The sequence below is a fragment of the Rhodnius prolixus genome, unplaced genomic scaffold (assembly GCF_049639745.1).
Source record: "Rhodnius prolixus isolate KJV_2025 unplaced genomic scaffold, Rpr scaffold_6, whole genome shotgun sequence".
Classification (NCBI taxonomy): domain Eukaryota; kingdom Metazoa; phylum Arthropoda; class Insecta; order Hemiptera; family Reduviidae; genus Rhodnius; species Rhodnius prolixus.
Window position 1 is genome coordinate 7876546 of NW_027411634.1, and position 22470 is coordinate 7899015.

Below are 22470 nucleotides of genomic sequence, written 5' to 3' on the forward strand. Positions count from 1 at the left end.
TACCACCTCTTGCAAATAATTTTATTGCATCTTATTTATTGCTAACCGTTGAGCAAATTACTTTCCTGAATGGGAAAAATTATTTTAAATTTGTTTATTTTACATTATGTATGTAAAACATTTATTAACATGTGAACAGACTTGTTCAACTATTAAAATGGATAACCATCCGGAAGGTTTGCATTTAAAAAATTCTAATGCAGAGCTCCATGATTCGGCTGTTTCCGTACACATTCGGCTTTATTTTACTTAACCTGTCTCGGCAGCCATGGGTTCCAGAACTAAGTAAATACCAGGAATTATCTGTGAATTCCTAGAATTTACTTTGAATAGACGACTTCTGTTTGTTTCATCGATTGGGATCACTTTCTGTCGGTATTCCCCGACTGATTTTTATTTAGCCTTCCATAACATAGATTGGCATGGCTGGGACATTTGGAAAGAATGGACGAGGATCGAGCACTGAAAAAGCTTTTCCGGAATTGGCCAGAAGGAAGGAGGAAAGTGGGAAGACCTAGAAAGAGATGGTTGGAGGATGTGGAGGAGGACCTCAGAAGGCTTGGTGTGAGGAATTGGAGAAGAAAGGCCACAGATAGAGAGAGCTGGTGGCAAATTACTAAGGAGGTCAAGGCCCTTCAAGGGCTGAAGTGCCAAAAAAAAAAAAAAAAAAAAACATGCTTGGGCGCTAGTAAGTCTGCAATGAATAAGCTGTAACATTTCCAAAATCAAGTCTCCCTATCGCCTCGGGAGGAGCACTATGGTTCATAAGGAATGAACAAATCCGCCGGATAATTTTAAATATAAACTTTTGGTATTTGGTTTGTTTGCATTATATTGTATTTTGTATGGCCGAAATAGTATCTTCACAAAGTGAATGTCCCGATCAAAACGGGACGTAAGGTGAGCCAAGTTAAAGTGCAAACATAAGTTAAATATTTTAGTTGATCTAACTCGATTTCAGACGTTAAAGTAGACATCAGGGGGAGAATGTAAATTACACTGGTTATAATCTGTGATCATGCATATTTATTTGTCACAATTACATTTTCATTTTCTTTAAAAAAAAAAAAAAATTGTATACACTGAAATTACAATTTAATGAATGTTAGGCGTTTCAGCCTAAATTAACATTTTTCTTTTTCTTCGTTTTTAAAACAATATAATGAAAAAATAATTTTTTACTTCCTTTTTTTTTAATTTTTTTAAATACACTAATGTGATATTTAATCAATTTATTTTTTAAACTATGAAAACTAAAATTTCAGAAGAAAAATACTCTAAAAAGAAGGCACAATTAACGGTACCATTATATGAATCTTCGAGGAAAAAATATTATATCAGTTTTATTTATATTTTATTCATTTTAAAAAAATAAAACACCTACAGTACTTTTTTTTATGATATTTTCACAACCGAAACTATTTTTTGTTAGTCAACTACAAAAAAAAAAAAAATTATTTTGTTACAAATTAAAAAACTAAAAAAAAAAGTGAAACTAAACTAAGCTATTTAAATATCAAAATAATTTTTATAAATTTATTTTATTTTTTGAACTTCCGTTTCTTGTTTAAAAAGGAAGAATAGTTTTTTAACAATGAAAAAACAAACAAAACAAATAGGCAAACAAAAATACACCACTACCTTTATTATTATTTTTTTTTAAACAAATGGTAGTCCAGCTACTCAACTAACGCCACAAATAATCTTTTCTGATCCCAAAATTTCAAATTATACATCGCTACTCATTCATTACATTAACAAAAAAAAGTCATACATTTAAAAAAAAATAAATAAATAAATAAAAATAAAAAGATAGTGGTGAAAAGGCTTTTTAAAAGATTTTTTAGCTAATTTTTAGCAATATGGTGGAATAAAAATTTAAATGGGATCAGAGAAAAATTTTCAATTTTAAATAAATTACTTTTAGAAGTTCTTTCGCTTTATTCCTTCCTTTTATTCATTAAAAATTATTTAATTTTTGTTTTATTACTCCAATCGGATAAATATAATCAACTACATATGATTGGAGAAAAATTATTAGTTCACTTAAACCTTTGAAATTTTATCTAATCACAAAGGTGATCTTGAAGAAACGCGTGTTTTAACGATCTAACCTGATAGACAAAAGAAAATGAACCTAGTAGTTAGGGTAAACCAAGCACAAGGCGCTAGCTAATACACTTTCGATTTTTAACACAAGCGATTTGTAGGCATTGTTTCCTTGGAACACTTTAATAGCGGAAGCTTAGAAATTTTGAACACGTATTAACTAAAGCAGGACAATGGACTGATGGCCATAGACAACCTTTCCTGAAAAAAGTTTTTTTTCTGAAATTAAGCATCCTTTTTTCTGGTGATGATCGATTACTAAGATGCTATGAATTATGAAACTACAGAAGGATGCGCATTTTTCTGCATTAAGTGAAAAATCATATTTAAATGGAATTCTATTTGTGTCGGTCAAAAAGTCCTGCAGGGTTTAAATACCAATGTCCCGAATAAAATTAGTTAATGATACACCCGTTTGCCAAAGTAGGATATATTGGTTTTGCATTTGGTAAAGCTATTTATTATTAACCTGCTTCATTCCATAACTACTGACGAAACAAAACTAATAAACTTATCAACTAAAAATCGCTATAATCCGGTCTAAAAAAATTTATATTTAACATTTACTGGTAGATCTTTAAAACACGCCAACACTAATTCTGATCAACGCTGACATAAACTTCCGCTTTTTCTAGAAGCGTCTTCTTAAAACCCCACAAACACTACTAGAGGTTTCCGCATCATGATAAAAGAAGACTCAACACGCACACTCAAAAGTACATTTCTAAATTTACAAAATAATAATAGTTATAATTAATTTTCTGGTTAGTTCTTTTATACCAGGTTTTCAGCCATTATAATAAATAATTTAATAATAACAATAATAATAATAATAAGGTCCGGTGATGGACACTATTGTCTGTGGCAAGAGAACACTGTCCGGAGGCCGGCAGTGGTCAGAGAAGATAACGGGCGCCAATGACCTTAGACGTCGGTCGCGCCTTTTTTTAAAAAATAAAATAAAAGACAATAAATACTACAGTACAATTTCAAACATTTAAAAAAATAATAAAATCATCATTACTACAAAATCCTGAAGAGAAAATTTACTTAGCGAAGTTGTGTACAAAAAAAAAAAAAAAATTCTTGGGTCTGAAACGGTTAATGTTAGGACCAAACTATAAACGTGTAACATAAAAATATATATGTAGTTTTTTTATGAGGATGTACAACTAAAATGTTTTTGAATTTGAAATTTAGGCTCCACCGTAGCCACAAAAAAAAGAAGATACTCGAGATTCTCCTTATAATAAATTTACATAAAGTTTATTGCTTCGTTATCGTTTACAAATGATCTGATATTAACTACATTAGTTTTTCATTTATTTTAAGGAGAATCACAAATTAATTTATAACTCCACTACAATAGAAATAATTTCTTTTTTAACTAATTTATTTTCATTTTTTTTGGAATTTTTAAATATTTTTTAATTTTTTTTTCTTGAGTAAAATGTGTATTAATGAAATGATAAATGAAAGAATAAATACACCAGGATACTAAAATGTAGTTACTCTACGCATGCAATTAGAACGAACATGGGCGTCTCTCACTACTCTTAACTCACGAAGTAGAGAACCAAAACATCTTATTAGCCCCTCGAAACACCAAAGAAAGCATGTTTCCCAATTCGAAGGTGGCACAACATAGAAACTGATTAATCAGAAAGTACAATAATTTGCATCGAGAACAACGATTTCATTAAGACAGATTAAGGTAGGGGCACTTATGAATATTCTACACCGGAATATTAGAGGAGGTTATGTTTGCAAAGAGCGTGGAGTGTTAATTGGTGCTGGTGTTAACTGAGGGGTAAGAGTATTATGAACCAAAGGACTACCGCTACGCGAGCACGAAACGGCAATAAGCAATCATTAACAAAAACCATACATTCTGCAAAATGTTAATTTTGCAATGATTTCTTCATTTTATGACCAGAAAAAAGAAATCCTACATAATACGTCATGAGAGTAGTTCCAAACGTATTACCTCACTCACTTTAACAAGTATAAAGAAAATTAATGGAATTATATTCCCCATTGGTGAGAACGATGATGAATCCATATTTTTGTAGGTTGACAGCAGGATAATCTGGGCAGTGGCAGAATATAAAGATCCGTTATAAGAGATAACAGAAATCACGAAAAGCTCGAATAAAAATTAAGTATACTCCACGCGTTTCTGGGATCGCTATTATCATGTCATTTGGATGCGCCAAGTACTGTTCTTAATTGAACGCTAAAAATGTAGTTATATTATTTGAGCAGGGTAATCGAATTGAAATTTGCCAACCCTATCGCAGATTGAAACAGTTACGTTGCCACTATCATATATAGCTGCATAACTCACAATATTATAAGTATAATATTGTTTTGCAACAGGTTTGTGTAATGTGACCACGCCACCTGAGCAACTGAAACTGAAGACAGACACAAGCTGGGCAACAAAAGATGAATTCTCATCAATTTTAATGAATGACAGAAAAAATAAATTCTTCAAGGTAACCAATAGGTCGAAAAAGGTTGGGAATTGGTTTATAACAGTAATTGTTACAATAAGATCGTAAGATTAAACCTCGAATAACAATATTCTCAGTAGAGATAGTGAGAGAGGCAAATTAAAAAAATAAATAAATAAAATTTCTTAAAAAGAAATAAGTGTTCACTCAAGATTGAAATAATAGAAGTCACAGTTGAAGTTAACATAAGAAAAGCAAATTTCAACTAAATATTTAAAGACATCACATCACAACACACATAAACTATATAAAATAATTCTAGTATATATTTTTTAATGTATTCATAAAATAATATATTCACTTGAAATTTATCTTTATCTGTTTTCGTTCATCTTAAATACATATGTTTTTTTTTTTAATATAAATTTTTTATTATATTTAATTTTTTTGATTGTTTAAACTTTTATTTTGAGCACAAAGATTATATTGCAATAGCATAATTTCTCAATCTAGAATATAGTTTATTAAATTCAAGAATATATTTTTTTTTGCTATTTTTAATTTTAGTTTTTTAATTTTTTTTTTGTTTTGTTTTTTGGTAAAAGTAAAGGCTCGAAATTAGAAAATTTAGCAATTAATTAATATCTTCAATTAATAGAACAAATTTAAATTTATACAAAAACAGTAATAAGGGAAAATAGAAAATTGACATACTTAGTAGTTTTAATAACGAGCCTGTACAAATAAACCACTTAAAAACATTTTACACATTTTTAAGTTCAAAAATTGAAATACAATTTTTTACATTTTAATATAAGGAGATAACACAATTAATCAATAAAATACGATAATAGACACTTTGCCGTTTAATGTTTTTTTATTAAATTAAGAACAAGAAATTCAGCTAGACCCTGCTCTGTTTAACGCTGTTTCATTATAACACATTCCTTAGAAAATTCTGTATTTTTCATTGTTTTACTTTTTTCAGTTTTTTAGAACGTTGAAGTGACAAAAAAAAATATATATATTTTATGCAGAAATCACACGAATTTTTTTGTAGGATATTCAGTACGAGGAAGTGCGTTTCTTTGATTTCAGTGAAGGCAACACTAAGTCAGATGCGGTCGAAGTTTATACTTGAGACCGGCCGTAAGGTATATTGAGTAAAATTTAATTATAATCTTTTAGTTTTATAGTTGAAAGATATGCAATTGTAGTTCTAAAATTAAGTGATTATAAGTGTAAAAAAAAAAAAAAAAAATGGAAAATGAAATTCAGGCGATTAGAAGCGCATAACTCAAGTTGAAATGGTCTCTGTATTGAATTTCTAAAAATCAATTTTCAAAAAATAAACCTCGCGTTAATCAGGGCCATTCTAATTTTATTTATTATTATTTTTTAAATATATTAATTGGTTCTAGGCAAAGTTAAAAAAAAAAGAAAAAAAAAAAGAAAGACATTAGAGAATTATTCAAATAAATCTGAATTTAAAAAATATTCCTTATCTCTCTCATTCATCCACGCAAAAAAAAATTCAATATAATCAAAAAAGTGACTACATACAACTCACTGAAGACAAACTTATGTAACACACAACTATTCACACACTTCCACAAAGTACTCATTTATACAATTTACGTCGCACAAATTTTGAAAAGAAATCTTAAAAAATTTTACAAAGTCAAAAATGAAACAGACGATACCATAAGATGCGACTTCTTAATGGGAGTTATTCAAATGTGCTCTATAATTTCTTGCATTAAAATACTCGGCACGGTATTCATTTTAATGACTTGTACCTCAACTCCCAGTTTGGTATCTTACATTATTTTTAATTTTATTAAGCACTGAATGGACAACTTAAAACAAAAATAAATAAATAAAAATTGAAACAATTCGTTTTTAACAAAATAGGAAAATAAAATTTGTCCCTTTTGAATAATATTTATAATAAATAAATATATGAATAAAAAGGTACTGATTTATTTTTAACTTTGTTAACAAGTGATCACTAAAAATTAGAAGCCTATTTAAGGTGGAGTTTCCACTTTATTTTTAGGGCTCTAAAAGTGACGCAAAAAATTAATAAAGACAACATTTTTTTTTAGTAATTATGTTGTTAGGAAAAAGTAACAAATACATATTATTATTTTAAAAGAAACACCTGTGAAGAATAAATAATAAAATAAACTTTCAAGCTTACTTCTTATGTACAAACATCTTTAACAACCCAAAATTACTCATTCGTCCCCAGATTTGCTTTTTTTCGAATGAGGTATATTAACTAGTTAAATATGAAAAAATAAAACGTCTGTAAAATCCTTATTTGCTTTGATCTGAATCTTGACGTAATTTATAATTAAACAAGAATTTGATACAATGAAAATACTGATCCAAACAAAACCAATTACTTTTAATAATATTTTTATGATCGATTTGCTTAAAAGGACTAAGTGTCGGATAGCATCGATGAAAGATAGCTTAAGAGCAATTTGCTGTTAGAAATTAGTTAAAGTAAAAGAATTCAAAATAAAGTAATATGAATATGAGTTTAATGAAGTTTATTCTCTATATTTAAAGAGATTTGATTGAACATTTGTCTCATTTTGCCGAAAAACATGTACTTTGCCGTAATGTAATCCTTTTATAAGCCCAGCACTGTAAAATTAAATTACATGTAAAACAAACATGTACACTGATGTTCATCGAACTACTTCCTCTAAAAAAAACGTTAATAATAGTTCTAAACATTTTTGCAAAAATCATTTAAGGTATCTTTTTGAAATGTTTTAATTTCCGTAAGTTTACTACTATGCGAGAAATTCATTCAGTGTTGAACTCAGCTCTGAAAATGGATGCTCAACTCCGAAAATCGAGGGTAACTAATGCTTTATATATTTCTAAGATGAAAGAGGGAGGGTTTTTAGTTATAAATACTATCTTAATTGCTCTGTTACAGGGGTTTGAAGATATGCAAAGAAAACGTAACAATTTTAATAAATAGAACCAGTGATCGGAGTGTTTACGAGTAGGACATATCCAGTTATAAGATATTTCATACTTTTCAGTTTGAAGGGCTTCATCACATTACGGCAGATTACTGAAACTGTAAGATTGAAAATTTCTAACAGGTTAAATATTTATAGTTTCTAACATGTAGGAGGTGTTTCTTTGTTTTATATATATTCCACAATTGTAAATCCTTAAACAATAAATAATCAAATATGAAACTTCTTTTCTTTTAGCCTAATGTTACTTTGTAAGAAATTAACTTATTGTAACAATACACACACAAAAAAAATTCTTTTCGCCACTTTATTATTAGTTTTATTTAGCAAAAAACAGTTTTGAAACATATTTTACTGTTATGCTATTCAGCTATTTTATTTAATTCTTTTAATTTAAACTTTAATAACTACATCATAACGAATAAATGAAAATAAAAAAACTGAAGGGGCATTTTGGTAGTGAGCACTTAATAATAATAAATCTTCATTCTTAGAAGGAATAAATCTCACTTCACTTTCTCAAAATTTATCTTTCATTAAAAATACATATAATAATAATAAACTATGATAATAAAAGCATGAACTCTCCATATTTACATTTTTTTTAAATTTTTTTTTTTTATATTGGAGAGACAATTAGGCTTGTTTATTTAAAGTGAAAGAAGCAAAAAAACACAAAAATAATTTTGTGAAATAAAATGTTTATACATTTTAAACTTTTCTAAAAAAGAAAAGCTAAAAAACTATATCTTTCCGCAATTTTTTTGTTTGTTATAATTATCATAACTTTTACGGTTTTTCCTTCTCTTTTAAGAGTTTTATTAATATTTCCTATTTTTGGGTATGAATTATACATAAAATAAAAATGGTAATTTACTATTACCTCAATGTGAGGCGTTTAAAAATAAAAATAATTTAAAAAATATAATGAATGCTAACGGAATTAATAAGTTTTCAATTATAATAATAATAATAATTATTATTATTATTATTATAAATACACCAACGTGAGGTTTTGCCACTTTGTAAAAAATTAAAACTTAGAAAATATTGGGTTCTTTTTTAGCTATCTTTAAAAAATTCAGATGGAAAATAAGTGCATCTTGATTAATTATTATTATCTCACAACCAAATTCAAGAATGAATTCGTAAATGGCTTTTTGAAAAGCACTATTTTTTTTTTAATTTTAAACTATTTAAACAAAATATGTATAAATATACATTTGTGGTTGCTACCAATTTTATGGCTTGTCGATTAAATATAAATTTATTAATATTATAATATTCTTTAAAATTACATATATCGATGTAAATAATTATAAACTTTACTGTATCCCCCTAAACTTTAAAAAATGAACAAAATAAAAAATATATATTTACATCGATATCGATTCTAATAATTAATATTGCTGATTAAAAAAATTAATCTAAAAGTGGGGGTATTTTGTTTATGTTGTTTCTGTTTATAAAAATCTTTAAAATTTTCGATATATTAGCCGATGGCTATTACTTCATTTTGTTAATCAGCAACAAATAATAATACGTATAGTAATTATACGTATTAATTTGATAAAAATAATCTAATATCTAAAGAAGTAAGAAAAAATTATCACACAACCTATCAGTTTACATTTATATCAGTGGATTTTTAAACTGAAAAAAGAAAGTAACTTGTATTCATAGCTTTGTTAAAAAATGAAAAAAATTAAACAATTTTTGAGGGGAAACGTATTTCTATTAATATTTTGATTTAGATTATAAAATGTGAAAAAAGGGAGGGCACTGAAGGATCAATAAAAACGAAGGGTTATGTGATAAGACGTTCTAAATGTACATACACGTTGGAATAAAATTAATTTTGTTTTCTCTTTTCTTTTTTTTTTTCAACAACATAAAAAAAAACAAAAAAGAAAAACATACTGGGATAAGAAGAAAAACTCATGGAAACCTAGAAAGGCAATGATGAATGATGCTTTCATCGACGGTTGTTCTTTACCCATGTTTTTTTTTTTTTTATGAGAGGCCAAAAATTTTCCTATCTTCTTATACTCTGCCCGACTGCGCCATTAGAGCTTTCTAAATGTAAATAAATAAATAAATAAATATAATCTGTTTGAACACAACTTACATTTACAATTCTCGAGATTATAACTTGTACGGTTTTTCACTTTCCCAATTTTGAAGCATATTTAATTATCAATGTATCATCTAGATTGAAAAACTGCACTAATGTGGAAATGACACTTTAGAAAGAACTCTTATTCCGTTCCTTCCATAGAATGCCAAAAAATAAATAAATAAATAAAATGACAATAAAAAAAATCTACAAAAATGATTTAAATGACAGATATTGATCTTCATGAACGAATTGTTTTTTTCATGGTTGGCAGGAAACCGTACGAGCCATTTCCGAAAAAAATCTTAACCTTCATAAATGTTACGACACATAAACGTACATTTTACTGAAATATTTTAAAAGAAAGCTTATCCATCATGTCTTCCCCTGAAGTGCCTCAGACCAACATTAATACTACCAGTATTCGAAATTTAAAGGAAATCGTAGCTGCCATTTTCGAGAAAATAAAAAAAAGTGACAAATTCATTAAGTAAAACAGGATTTTTTATCACTATATCGATTAACAGTCGAGTTCCAGGTAAGACTAAATCGAAATATATAATTTCAGTATCCTGCAATTTTAAGATATTTCACGCGACAGACATATTCACACACTTCTTTATTCTACTTTTTCTGACTCAACGAACCTCGAAACGTATATTTGGAGAAACCCGATATCTAAAAGTTGACATGATAATACTGTAATACTATTATCGATTGAAAATGTGGATAGGTTTTTATTAGTATAAATTTTGAGGTGGTTTTCAATTGCAACAATTTTTTCAATTAAAGTGACAATTTAATGATTATGTTGGTCTTTGCAAATGCGCAGAATGCATGGAATCCTTTTTTCATTTCGATGATGCCATTGATATAATCTGTCTAGGAAAATTCTACCGTATAGGCATTTCAGGAAACGAGATAGATGGTGGCCTAATTAATCTTACCCATTTATTAGTGCTGTTGGCACAACTATGACGACACATTACTGCCTAGCTTCAGAAATGGACATCTTCACAGCACTTACCTTCATGGATGAGCGAAAAGTCTGTTAGTACAATGATACTGAATTTTTCAAGAAAATTTCTCACACTGGGCTCTGGGTTTTAAATAGAAAACTATGCGTAAAGGGTTTTATAACATCTGTTTTTCTAAGTTTATGAGATTGAGGTGGATACATCCTTTCATCTCATTACAAATAGTTTGGGGTTAATAAGAGTTACTATTTGAGACAAATTGACAATTAAGTACTAAAACAGATTAACAAGTTAAAACCTCATGCGTTTCTTATTTTTAAGAAATTCTGAACTCTCACTCATATATCATGGGCATTTTTTTTAATCTCGAATTTAGGGTACCACAGTATTTTCGTTAGAAACTCATTTTAAAAAATTTAACACGATCATAAAACTTTAAAATAAAATAATCACTTGCAATGAAAGCCTGCATAGTTATATGGGCAGGTTTAATAAATTAAACTATGGACCTTGCATAAAATAAAGTTGACCAAATAATTATTCTTTAAAGAAAGTTTTATATAAATTTAAGGAAATCTGCTTTCCATAAGTTATTCGGTTTTTGCTCTTTTCGAAGCCAAGGATAAAAAAAGTCAATTGTGAGTTAGAGGTAAAAACCCGGACCAAACACAACCTAAAGGTCATTTCACAATTTGAATTGTTATAATCAAAAAAACCGCTAAAGTACTTCAGAGGAAAACTTAGTTGAGGCTTTCCCGGAAACCCAGAATATTGATTTTCTATAAAAAAAAAAAATCAGTTTTGTTTTTAATTTGTTAATACATTTCTTAATTTTATTATTTTTCTATTTAAATAAATAGCGAAAAAGCAATCTATATTGATATTTAAGGAATACGAACCTGAACATGAGGATTTGGTTCATCCATCCGTTCAGGATCCAAGAACAAATGTATGGATGAAAGATCCGATAACAATTCTTCTCCTTCTTCGGACAACTCGTCTCTTAAGCGAAGATAATGTTCGTTTCGATCGTCCATTCTACAATCCTCAATGCAGGTCGGACTGCCTCCAATATTTTTGTCTCCACCACCATTACCATTGCGGACCCTGATATTAAGTAAATTAATTTTAAGAGTGTACGCGATTTAAAAAAAAATTAATGTTGAGAAAAAAAATTAATTTAAAAATAGAACCCTAACCATGCCTTGGCGTTGCTATTGTCAGTTGCTGAAGCCCAAATAGCGGCACTAGAATCCATTGCTACTGGCCATGCTGTTACCCATCCGGAGATCTGGATCGCTTGACGAGTTTCACCATCAATTGCAGACCTTCTATCTTCAAACCAATCGTCATTTTCTTCCGTCCCTTCACCATCATCTTCAATTACATCATCTTCTTCGCAACAGTTGTTCAACACTTCCTCAGCCAAGCGATCATCACCGGGAAAGAAAAAATCGCTTTCCAAAGGAGTCAAAGTTGACATATCTGTTTGGCAGAATTTTTCGTTTTGCCGAACCTGTCGAGAATTTGACTACATTGATCACTTGTGTGTAACAAGCTTAGTCTTTACGTGGGCACAGAACTACTTCCAGTTTTCTGATTGATTTTCCTACAATTCTAAATTCTAAACAACAAATATTGGATATTTCTCTTTAACTAATCGAAAACACTCAAGTAGTAAACTTGATAAAGTAACTATTAAAACAAAAATAAGCAATAATTATAAGTGTAATTTCTTGAAAACTAAATAATAGGTTACAGAGGGTTAAATGATTGGAGACTAACCTTGAATTTAGGCACGAAAGTCGAAGAGGACTGTGACGAGGACAGCTGTTGCTGGAATTCCTGAGAAGTAGGAAGTGGCAGGTAATTAGGAGATGTTCTTTTAAACTCAAAATATTTCTCCCCCGTAGTGGCTAAATAGAGAGCTCCACTTTCACTGCGCTTAAAATCCAGCTTCAGTGGTGAGGCTGAAGAATCAGAAAAAGTTGAGCCGTTCTTATAAACACCTCCAGTACCAACTCCTGCAGTTGAGCCATCTTCACCATTGGTGGCTATCTTTGTTGGACCTCCATTATCATTGCTTCTTATCGGTCTAAAGTGAGTTCTCATGGATGTCAATAGATCTTCGTCCTGCTCTACTTCTGAACGCATAGTATCACCAACTGATCCATCAACCTTCTTCTCATTGAGCTAAAATAAATTTGTATCTTGTCAAAACAGAATAAAACGCTGAAACTGTTAAAAGTTTCTATTGCTATTACATCACACCAACCTCGGAGGACTTTTTACAATTCTGCGTTTGATATGAAGAAATGATTGGGGTTGAATCGAAAAAAGAATAAAAAGAACCCGAACTGGCATTGACAGCTAAAGAAGTTCCTTCAATGTCTTTATCATAAACAAATGGGAGTTTCCAAGCTGAAGAAAGTATAGATCCTCTAGCGTCCGACCACTTACTGCGCCCTCCAATATTATTTCCACTGGTCCCACATACATTTTCCCAATTGCCACTATTTCCGCCATTATCATCTTCTTCCATTTTCTCGGATGTATCCGACCTACGACATATAAAAACTCAGTAACTTTGCAAACCATTAATAACTTAATTCTCATTAAAAAATATTATCAAGAATAAGATAAAATACAAACCATATGGAGCTAGTAATGTTCGTGCCACATTGGATGAAATTTCCAGAAGGGACCCCAGAACTTAGAGTAAACGACTGATGCTGTTTATAAAGTGAAGATTCAAGAGAATAATCTGAAGGAGATGTGAGAAGTTGTTGGAAATCCACAGGAGGCAATTCGTCTGAATCATAATTCTCTGCATTGACTAGATCTATTTTTGGAATATCTCCACCCTTGTCTCTCCGCCCTGGAGTACGGGAAAGCTTATCATCACGTCGTCGAGGAATTTGTTCCTCAATAGCAGGCCTAGACACTGGATACCTGTTAAAGAAAGCAATATTTTGTAAAATAAACTAAGTTAAAGATAAAAAGCTTAAAGAAAAAATTAAGTATTGACTGATTGATTAGTAATAAAATCTAAAACGTGTCATTCCAAAACTCACCCAATCAATTGTCCCAAAGAGTTATGCATGAAGCTTAGACATTTTCTTCCACGAGAATCCCCTACTCCAGAAAATGATCCACTATTACCACAATCTACTTCACTGTTAGAAATTGTCTTAGTAGCCCCGTAAGTCCTCTTCATGGTAGTGCTTATTTCGTCTTCTTTTCTATCAAGTGACTTAGCAGCTGAAGCTCTATTTCTATGATGTCCTGATGATTGTTTCACCGTAGATCTAGATCGCATCCTCCGAGTACCTCCGTTTAAACCACAAAGAACATTTTCTTTATTTTCTTTTCTCTTGGACACCTGCATTAAAAATAAAGAAATCACATAAAATATACATGTTAACGTAAACATTAATGTTTAAACATTAATTTAAAAATAAAACCTTGTTATCTTTTGTACTTGATTCACTGTCAACTCTTCTTCTTCCCCCTCCCAAGGCTCTACAAATATTTCGACTCCACACAGATGTCAAGGGAAAAGTATTCTCAAACGGATTACTTTTTGTTAGAGCAGGAAATGCAGAATAGTACCTAAAAAGATACATTTCTGTGAAATGACCACAAATTTAATGTGTAGCAAGTCTTGTATATAACGGCTTAAGCGTATAGCAAGTACACTTGGACTTAAAAAAAATAATCGAGTAGAAAACCTAAATTACTATTTCTAATAATTTAAAATAAATCTAAGCCCAATTGTTTTATTAGATTAACCAGTCAAAAGAACTCTGGATTAGTAAAAACCGTGATTTTTACTTAGCCGCAACCTTAATATTCAATATATGGCTGTGAATTGTATGCGTTCGTTTAACCAATAAGACCCCAGCCCAGTTTGAATTCTATTTATATCGTGGATGTTCGACGTTTGCCTAAAAATTATTAAAATAGCTCTAATGACTTTTCAATTTTCATTTTATTATTATGAATGTACAAAATAACTGTACATCAAAGATGATATCTGAAGCATCTAATCCTGACATTGGCTTCTATGCTTAATGCCCTGTTCGACTGCCAATGCAAGAAAAAATCTTTATCTTTCATGTAATGCAAATATTAAGCATGGAAGTTAACATTGTCTAGTTTCAATAAATTAATAAGTAACAAAAAAGTAAATAAGTTATAAACCTTTAGTACACTCTGGACTGAGCGATGTCCAACAACCGTATACAAACTAATTTTCCTTATTTCTTAACTTTGGCGTTCAGACAAATCGACAATACTACTAAATAGTGAACAAAGTTGTTTTAGTTTATTACCACAGCTTATTGAAGATGGTTGAGAATTATGTTACTAAAATTAAGATTTCTTCACTTATTGAGATGATTAAACTGAGGAGCATTGAAACAATAGTGTTTTGACGATTTATCCAAATTTAAAAAAACCAAGGAAAATTAATAAGTCTACAATTATAAGCATCGCTCAGAAAAAAAGCGAATACCACTTTCTAAACTTGTTTCATTGCAAATAGAAAATGTAAACTTCTATATTTAATTTAATACTTGCTAACTTATAAAATTAAAAATTTAATTTTTGTATCATTATAGATTATAGAATGGGAAGCATAGGTTCATAACGAATCTTATTTCATGTTATGTACTAATACCAGCAAAATAAATCTTACTGGAGACTATATAAGGCTTCCTATTTGCAAGATATAAATAACAGTCTGTCTACCTATCAACATAAAAAATCAAACATCTTCCAAAAAAACATCTTAAGGGTTATGTTGATTGATGTTTTCAAAAAACTCATCCACTTGAAGATACGCAATTACTATCACCAACTTTATCAACATAAATTTAAAAAAAACTGGATTCCATTTAACTGATTATCAACGTTTTGGTTTTGAGAAAAATTGTTAAGTCTAACAACCCAGACATACTGAAATCTGAGTATTAATCTGTAAAAATAAGTTTTTTCAGATAAATTAAATCACATTATCATTTCAATCTAAGAAAAAGCAGGAACTTTATTTGGGCTCTTTTTTTTTTTAATCCCTCGCGGAATCTAAAGAGTGTTTCGGCGTATCAAACAGATGAATACGTTTCTGATTTATGACTGAACATCCAAGACCGGTTAGAATTCGGTAAACAATCGTTTACAAGGATACTAAGATTCAAGCTGTAACTATCATCAGATCAAGAACAAAACATGAAAGAATCCTTAACCGTTTCAAGGTAATGACAAAACCTCACCTGTTTATTTTGATAGTGCTTCAAATCAAAACAAAATAACGATTTATTTTTTTTTTTAAAAAAATCTGGTGCGAAGACTAACTGAATTTTCTCTTACAGCAATGTTTAGAATTATAGTTCTTTCCGCAATTAATTTTTATGCTGCACCCCTTTAATACCGAAGGTTGTAAAACTGCACTTTACTCTAAAATGACAATCTAGAGGAAAGCCTAACCGCCAAACTTAGAAATAGTTCTTCCAGAACTTCTTACACTCAAATGAAGGATCCTAGAAAAATTATTACAAATCTACGAATATGTAGCATATGAGTATATAAAGGTTAGAGAAAATCTAAAAAAATCTTTTAGTTAGGAGGTGTTTACGGTTAAGGTTCACTATGTTACTACAGTACAATTGATATAAAAACTAAATAACTAAATATTGGGTTCAGCTACCTGTGATATGAGTTGGAGTGTGAACATAGAGATCACTTACTAAAAAAATTAAACATTTCCAGAACTCAGTGGGCCTACAAACTTATACTTCTATTGATTAAAAAATATGACAAGAATGTTTACTCTTACAAATGACGGAGGGGGTTAAGAGATAACCTTTTACAGGATGGGCTTACTCCCAAACTACAAATTTAATTTTCTTAAACCTAAAGGCTTCTACAGGGTAGAAAACTCATCCAATATTTCAACAAATACTACCCTAAATTATCAACTACTTTTTTAACGTACCAAGTAACTAATTCACTTGGTGAAAGTGTAATCGCAAGCCGCACTTGAGTATTATGTGTACAATTTTCTAGAAAAACGTTTCAAACACTAACAGTGATGAGTCGCTAGAAAATCTATTGGTGATCTAAATTAATAAATGTCGAAAACTGCTCCTAGAAATTTTTAGACGAGGTTGGATTTTATTCCGAAACTTAGTATCAGATACGCAATAAATTTTAACTAATTATTATTCCTAAATGACATCATGATGTTTGAGCAACATACTCCTTTTTTCACTGAAAGTGCCATCCATAATTGTAGGAGTTAATTTTAATTCAATTTTCTTACTTGCTTTCCAAATCGAGGCCAGACACAGATAAATCCAGATTAAAAATATCCTCAGAATTTGTTTTTTCCTTAAGACATTTACCATCTGAAACTGAAATCGCAAACCATTGCAACTTTTAGGTTGTAGGGAAAAGATTAAGTAGTTAAAGGGAATTACACATCTCGATTAGGTGGATCAAATTAACATAAATTAGTCATTTGAATTTCATGCCCAATGTTTGTGCGAGGGGTCTGAGGTGGTCACGTCGGAAGTTATGTAAGAAAAGAATGAACTTTGTCACCCTTGATTCTTCAGCGAATCATAGCAACCACAACGAGTGAAATACAGTCCGCAGTTGAAAGACTTACATTGGTTCCTACTAAAGAGATTGTTACTGATGCTGAGATTTCCCCCCTTTTATTTCTTTAATTCTGAGAAAGTGAGTAACGCATGTGTTACGTGAAGATGGGACAAAAATGAAAAACCTGGCCCACAAAGCCCTTGAAGCTTTCTGCTATTATTTATTCCACGTCCTTGGACCTCAACCTATTCGGGATTCTACCGTCTTGAGTGAATGAATACTTGCAGAGAAGCCCAAAGTTCATGCGAGAATAAGCAGTAAATTTTGATGAATCTGAAAAACCTTGATAAACTCAAGAGTTAGCGCGAGGAAAATGCGAGTAGGTCATGTTTTAAGCAAGCCTTGTCCCCTCAGATTATCTTTCCAGAAGACCTTACCTAGTATTTAAATAAAGTTATGTATACAGGGTGATCCATTTAAAACGCACCAATCGCAAATAACTTTTTAGGAAAGCGGAATTTCGAAAAAACCCATGAAGTAAACTATATGTTTTTTTTGTCTAGTTTTCAAATTTTCTACCCCCGATGCTGTATCTTTATTTTTGGCGGAGTTAGGGCTAAAAACCCAATTGGGGTTTCATAAGGACTATTGGTTTTGACAATGACTTTGAAAAGTACATACAAATTTGTGAAAAATGACGTTAACCCCGTTTCGATACCCCTAATATTTGTCGTGATATTTAAAATCAAAGTTGCTATTTTATCAACTCGTGAACGGTTTTCGATATTAATTTTCCACCAGAAATACACGTTTTGGGAGGTCCTCTGACTGCAAAAAATGTTATTTGTGACGCAAAGTAAAAAAATAATAATAATTGAAGATTTTAAAACATGAAGTGTCATGTAATGGTTATGGGTGAATTAGGATAAATTTGTTTTATCATCAAATAAAAGCTATCATCACATCATTTTAATGCCCCCAGTATTCATGACTTCTTGACCTATCATTACAGTAAGAATATCTTGCCAGGATGTTGGTCTAGTGGCCAAGAACGTGGCTTTGTAAGTGGGAGATCCCCAGTTCGAATCCCGCATATGCAGTCATTCTTATTACTTAAAAAACCATAATACTTTTTTAAATGAAATGTAGTCATACGCGGGATTCGAATTGGGGATCTTCCAATTTACAAAGCCACGCTCATGACCACTAGACCAACACCCGCCCATCCCTGGCAAGATGTAATGATAGGTCAAGAAGTCATGCATACTGGGGGCTTTAAAATGATGTGATGATAGCTTTTATTTGATGATAAAACAAATTTATCCTGATTCACCCATAACCATTACATGACACTTCATGTTTTAAAATCTTCAATTATTATTATTTTTTTACTTTGCGTCACAAATAACATTTTTTGCAATCAGAGGACCTCCCAAAACGTGTATTTCTGGTGGAAAATTAATATTGAAAACCGTTCTCGAATAGAAAAAATTGTAACTTTGATCTTAAATATCTCGACAAATACTACGGATATCGAAACGGGGTCAACGTCATTTTTCACAGTTTTTTATGCAGTTCTCATAATCATTGTCAAAACCAGTGGTCTTTATGTAACCCCCATCAGGATTTTGGCCGTAACTCCGCCAAAAATGAAGATACATCATCGGTGGTAAAAAATTTGAAAACTAGACCCAAAAAAACATATAGTTTACTTCGTGAGTTTTTTGGAAATTCCGCTTTCCTAAAAAGTTATTAGCGATTGGTGCGTTTTAAATGGATCACCCTGTATATTTTTTTAAAAAAATAATTGAATAGTTTTAAGAAGTTTCAAAAACAAAACTAACCTTCACTACCTGCTTCTTTCAGTTTAACACACAATTCATCAACCAAACTTTCAATCTCATATGCCTGCAAAATTAAGGATGGAATAAAAATAAAAGTAATTATACAAAATCAAATAAAAGAAATCCTAGAAAAAATGTACCCACTTGTTCAGCAGCTTCTGTTAAACATTGAATCACAGCAGAACGTTTTAAATCCTCTAAATTACAACTCTTCCAACTGCTCAATTTTTTTTTACCCTAATGGATAAGTTTTAAGCAATTTTAAGTTTGATTTACACAAAAATGGTAATGGAGCTAACCTCCTGAACGAAATTGTATCATATGCCTTACCTTGCAGTATGTGGTAAGATCGTTTAAGTCGAATGTCTCGTCGTTCAACAGACTAAGAATATAACGTGTGTAAACGACCGAGTCGATACCCCTAAGTTCAAGCTGTTGTTCAAGCCACAATGCAATGGAAGGGGGCAAGGCGTTAGCTCCCTGAAACTTCATGCTAATCTGTGCCTACAAATTATTTTGTTTTAATTTCCTTTAATGGAAAAATAATTGCAATTATTTTTAGAATAAAGATTTTCAATAAACAACCATTGATATGTTGTTCTGATCGATCGCTTATCACACACTAACACATAAAATACACTTACAATGATCTTTAAAAAGTTCAGTTAAAGTTTCAAATCTTTCGACACTAAAAGAACTAATTTTGACATCAATTAACAGTAACTGTTGATGCCTAAGAAATAAACTAAACATTTTGAACGATTTATATCAAGCACCTCTTGTTTTAAAATCCTACAATGGCGTACAACTTCAGTTAACTACACCCACATGGACTAACGAGTGTGGGGTTGTTCTTTTAGAATCCTACTTTTAAAAAACAAAATTTTAAACAAATGTCGTTTAATGTAACTTTTAATACAAATTAGATAAATTGATCTTTAGAATGAGAAATTTTTTCGCAGTTCCCTTGACCAGCATGTGAATTGTAATCTTCAATTTGCCTAGGTAGTTGACATGGTTAGTCCAAGGAATCAAAGTACTGCGAAGCAGAATTATTAGACACTAATAAAGGAAGGGAACAATGGTTTTTAAGACGTATAAAATATATAGAAATATATGTTAAATCTTAAGAGAGTGATTGGCGATCGATTGAAACGTTTTCTCCTAATTTGTTATATAGAAAATTTTTATAAGTATAGAATGCACGTGATGATATAGGATTTTTAGGGACCGTCTTGAACATTATATTCGAAAAAAAAACAACCATGCCATAAAATTACTTCACAGAAAAATTTACGAGAAGAGCACTTTTTAACAGAGTGATAACACAACTGTGTTTACCAAACTAGAAGTGCCTGCACTAATTAAGAATAAAAAAAAAAACACTGCGTAATTCCTGGCTAAGTACAGTGCCTAACAATGGCGTAGAACACGCCTTTAATCCAAGCTGCATAGTCTGAGATCAACATCTCCCACAAAATATCTTTAATAGTCTATTTTAGACGAGCAAACATTTCAGACGTTGTTTTCATTTTCCTAGTACTAAACAATGAAAAACTTTTTAAGAAAAAATCATTTACTTTTATACCGCTTTATACAGCTTTTATTAGAATTTGATAAATTGTCCTTTTAATTGGAATAACATTTTGTATTGTTGAAATACATGTATACAAAAATATACATTTTTGGTACACGAGCATTAATCATAGGGTTCAAAAATCAATCCAGACGAGTTAAACTAAAGAAAATTAAAGAAAAGAGAGAAGCAAAAGTTACATCACAGAAATTTTGACCTCTTAAAAAAAGTGGGGGACGGAAATTCTTATAATCTACATTTCTTTGACGTGATCAACAAAATTTGCTTTAGAGTATTCACAGCACTGTATTCATTAGACAATCGTGTAAATAAGGAATTATTTTTTTAGGAAACACTATTGACTTCATTGTGTTAAAGCCAATTATTAGTAGCCAGATTTAATGCAATTGAGTAACATCGAAAGCTTGATAGTAAATATTATTTTTAAATTAAAAACTGAATAGAAATGATGCTTACCTCAGCACAGTTATAATACTGCCTTCATAGATAGTTTTATAAGCCCACAATTACATAGCTTGGACTGGCTTTTCTCTTGCATTTGCTATGCTAATTAAAACTAAACTAATCCTCTAAAATGTCAATAAATACTTATTTTTTAAAATTTATTACTAACTAAGAGATGGTAAGTGCAGATTACAAACTCATTTTGTTCTTCATTATTGGCTTGGGTGTCTTAAGAGACTCTACCATCCCATTTTTGTATCTGGAAATAAGTAATCAGAAATAATTAGGAATGAATTTTGTAATGTGTGACATTATTTACATTAGAATTTATTTATTTCGTACACTCTTACAAGAGTATGTTTATCAACACAAGTCACAATTACTCTTAATTTCAAATGACCTAAGTTAAATTATAAATTATTTGCTAGACAGTGCCCGCCATTTTAGGTTAGAGCAATAGAGAAGAATGGAATGGCTTTGTTCCTATGTACATTGAAAACCTACAAGCAATTTAATAATACATTTTTATGTGGCCGTCAAAAACATAAAAAAATACAAAAATCTTGAAATTACGTATTTGTTGAATCAATTAACGTAAACATAAATAGATGCTACGTAATGCTTTGGAGCTATTCCATGAGTTAACTGAATTATTTTTCCAATTCCTTACTGACCTCAAACTACCAATAAGAAAAAGGATAACAAAATTAAAAAATAACAAATATGCTTTGGGAAAATTACACGATGTATTTAATTACTTCAAATTGTGAAATACCAGGTGTCTTTGCGCGAGAACTAAGTTTAATTAAATGAAGTTGAAGAAGGTCATGTATTTAATATTACTTTTAGATTTAAGGAGGAAACTGTATTAATACGTGAACTATTAAATGATATAAAATAATTATTATTATATACCTTTCACATTGATGGGATGATACAGCCTATCAACCCACCTCGTCCTTTCAGCACTAAAATACCCCTCCTCTTTGCAAGTATTTCACGGTTTAGAAGGTTCTACCAACGTAATTTATTAATCTATAGAACATTAAAAAAAAAAAAAAAAAACAAATCAATCTTTTAAATATACATATATTCAAAGAATATCATGATGCCTTTTGAATTCTTACATTATCTTCATTTAATTAAACTTAACATGTCAGAATGACTAGAAATTCTGTTTATTCTAATAGTATTTTTTATCTATTCACTAATCAAGACGCTCCGGATTCATGGTCGTTGAGGAAAGAAAACAATGATTTAACACAATTTGCTGAAAATGAATGTAAATGAAAGCATCTACATCTCTACTTAAAACA

The 22470-nt window shown here is 30.3% G+C and overlaps 1 protein-coding gene across 7 annotated transcripts in view; it reads right to left on the reverse strand.

Moving 5' to 3' along the window:
* Positions 1-22189, reverse strand: part of LOC141461423 (uncharacterized) — a 36500-nt gene extending 14311 nt beyond the window's left edge. For all 7 annotated transcript variants that reach the window (XM_074142511.1, XM_074142512.1, XM_074142514.1 and 4 more), the window contains exons 1-14: positions 22070-22189; positions 21167-21413; positions 19444-19617; positions 19258-19350; positions 19114-19177; positions 16989-17079; positions 14131-14278; positions 13741-14048; positions 13319-13618; positions 12942-13227; positions 12452-12859; positions 11866-12182; positions 11566-11773; positions 4-9649 (exon numbers count right to left, since the gene is read on the reverse strand). In XM_074142511.1, the coding sequence (XP_073998612.1) occupies positions 9617-9649; positions 11566-11773; positions 11866-12182; positions 12452-12859; positions 12942-13227; positions 13319-13618; positions 13741-14048; positions 14131-14278; positions 16989-17079; positions 19114-19177; positions 19258-19350; positions 19444-19605 (2418 nt within the window). In that variant the 5' untranslated portion in view covers positions 19606-19617; positions 21167-21413; positions 22070-22189 and the 3' untranslated portion in view covers positions 4-9616. The remainder of the gene's footprint in view (positions 1-3; positions 9650-11565; positions 11774-11865; positions 12183-12451; positions 12860-12941; positions 13228-13318; positions 13619-13740; positions 14049-14130; positions 14279-16988; positions 17080-19113; positions 19178-19257; positions 19351-19443; positions 19618-21166; positions 21414-22069) is intronic.
* Positions 22190-22470: the final 281 nt, after the last annotated feature.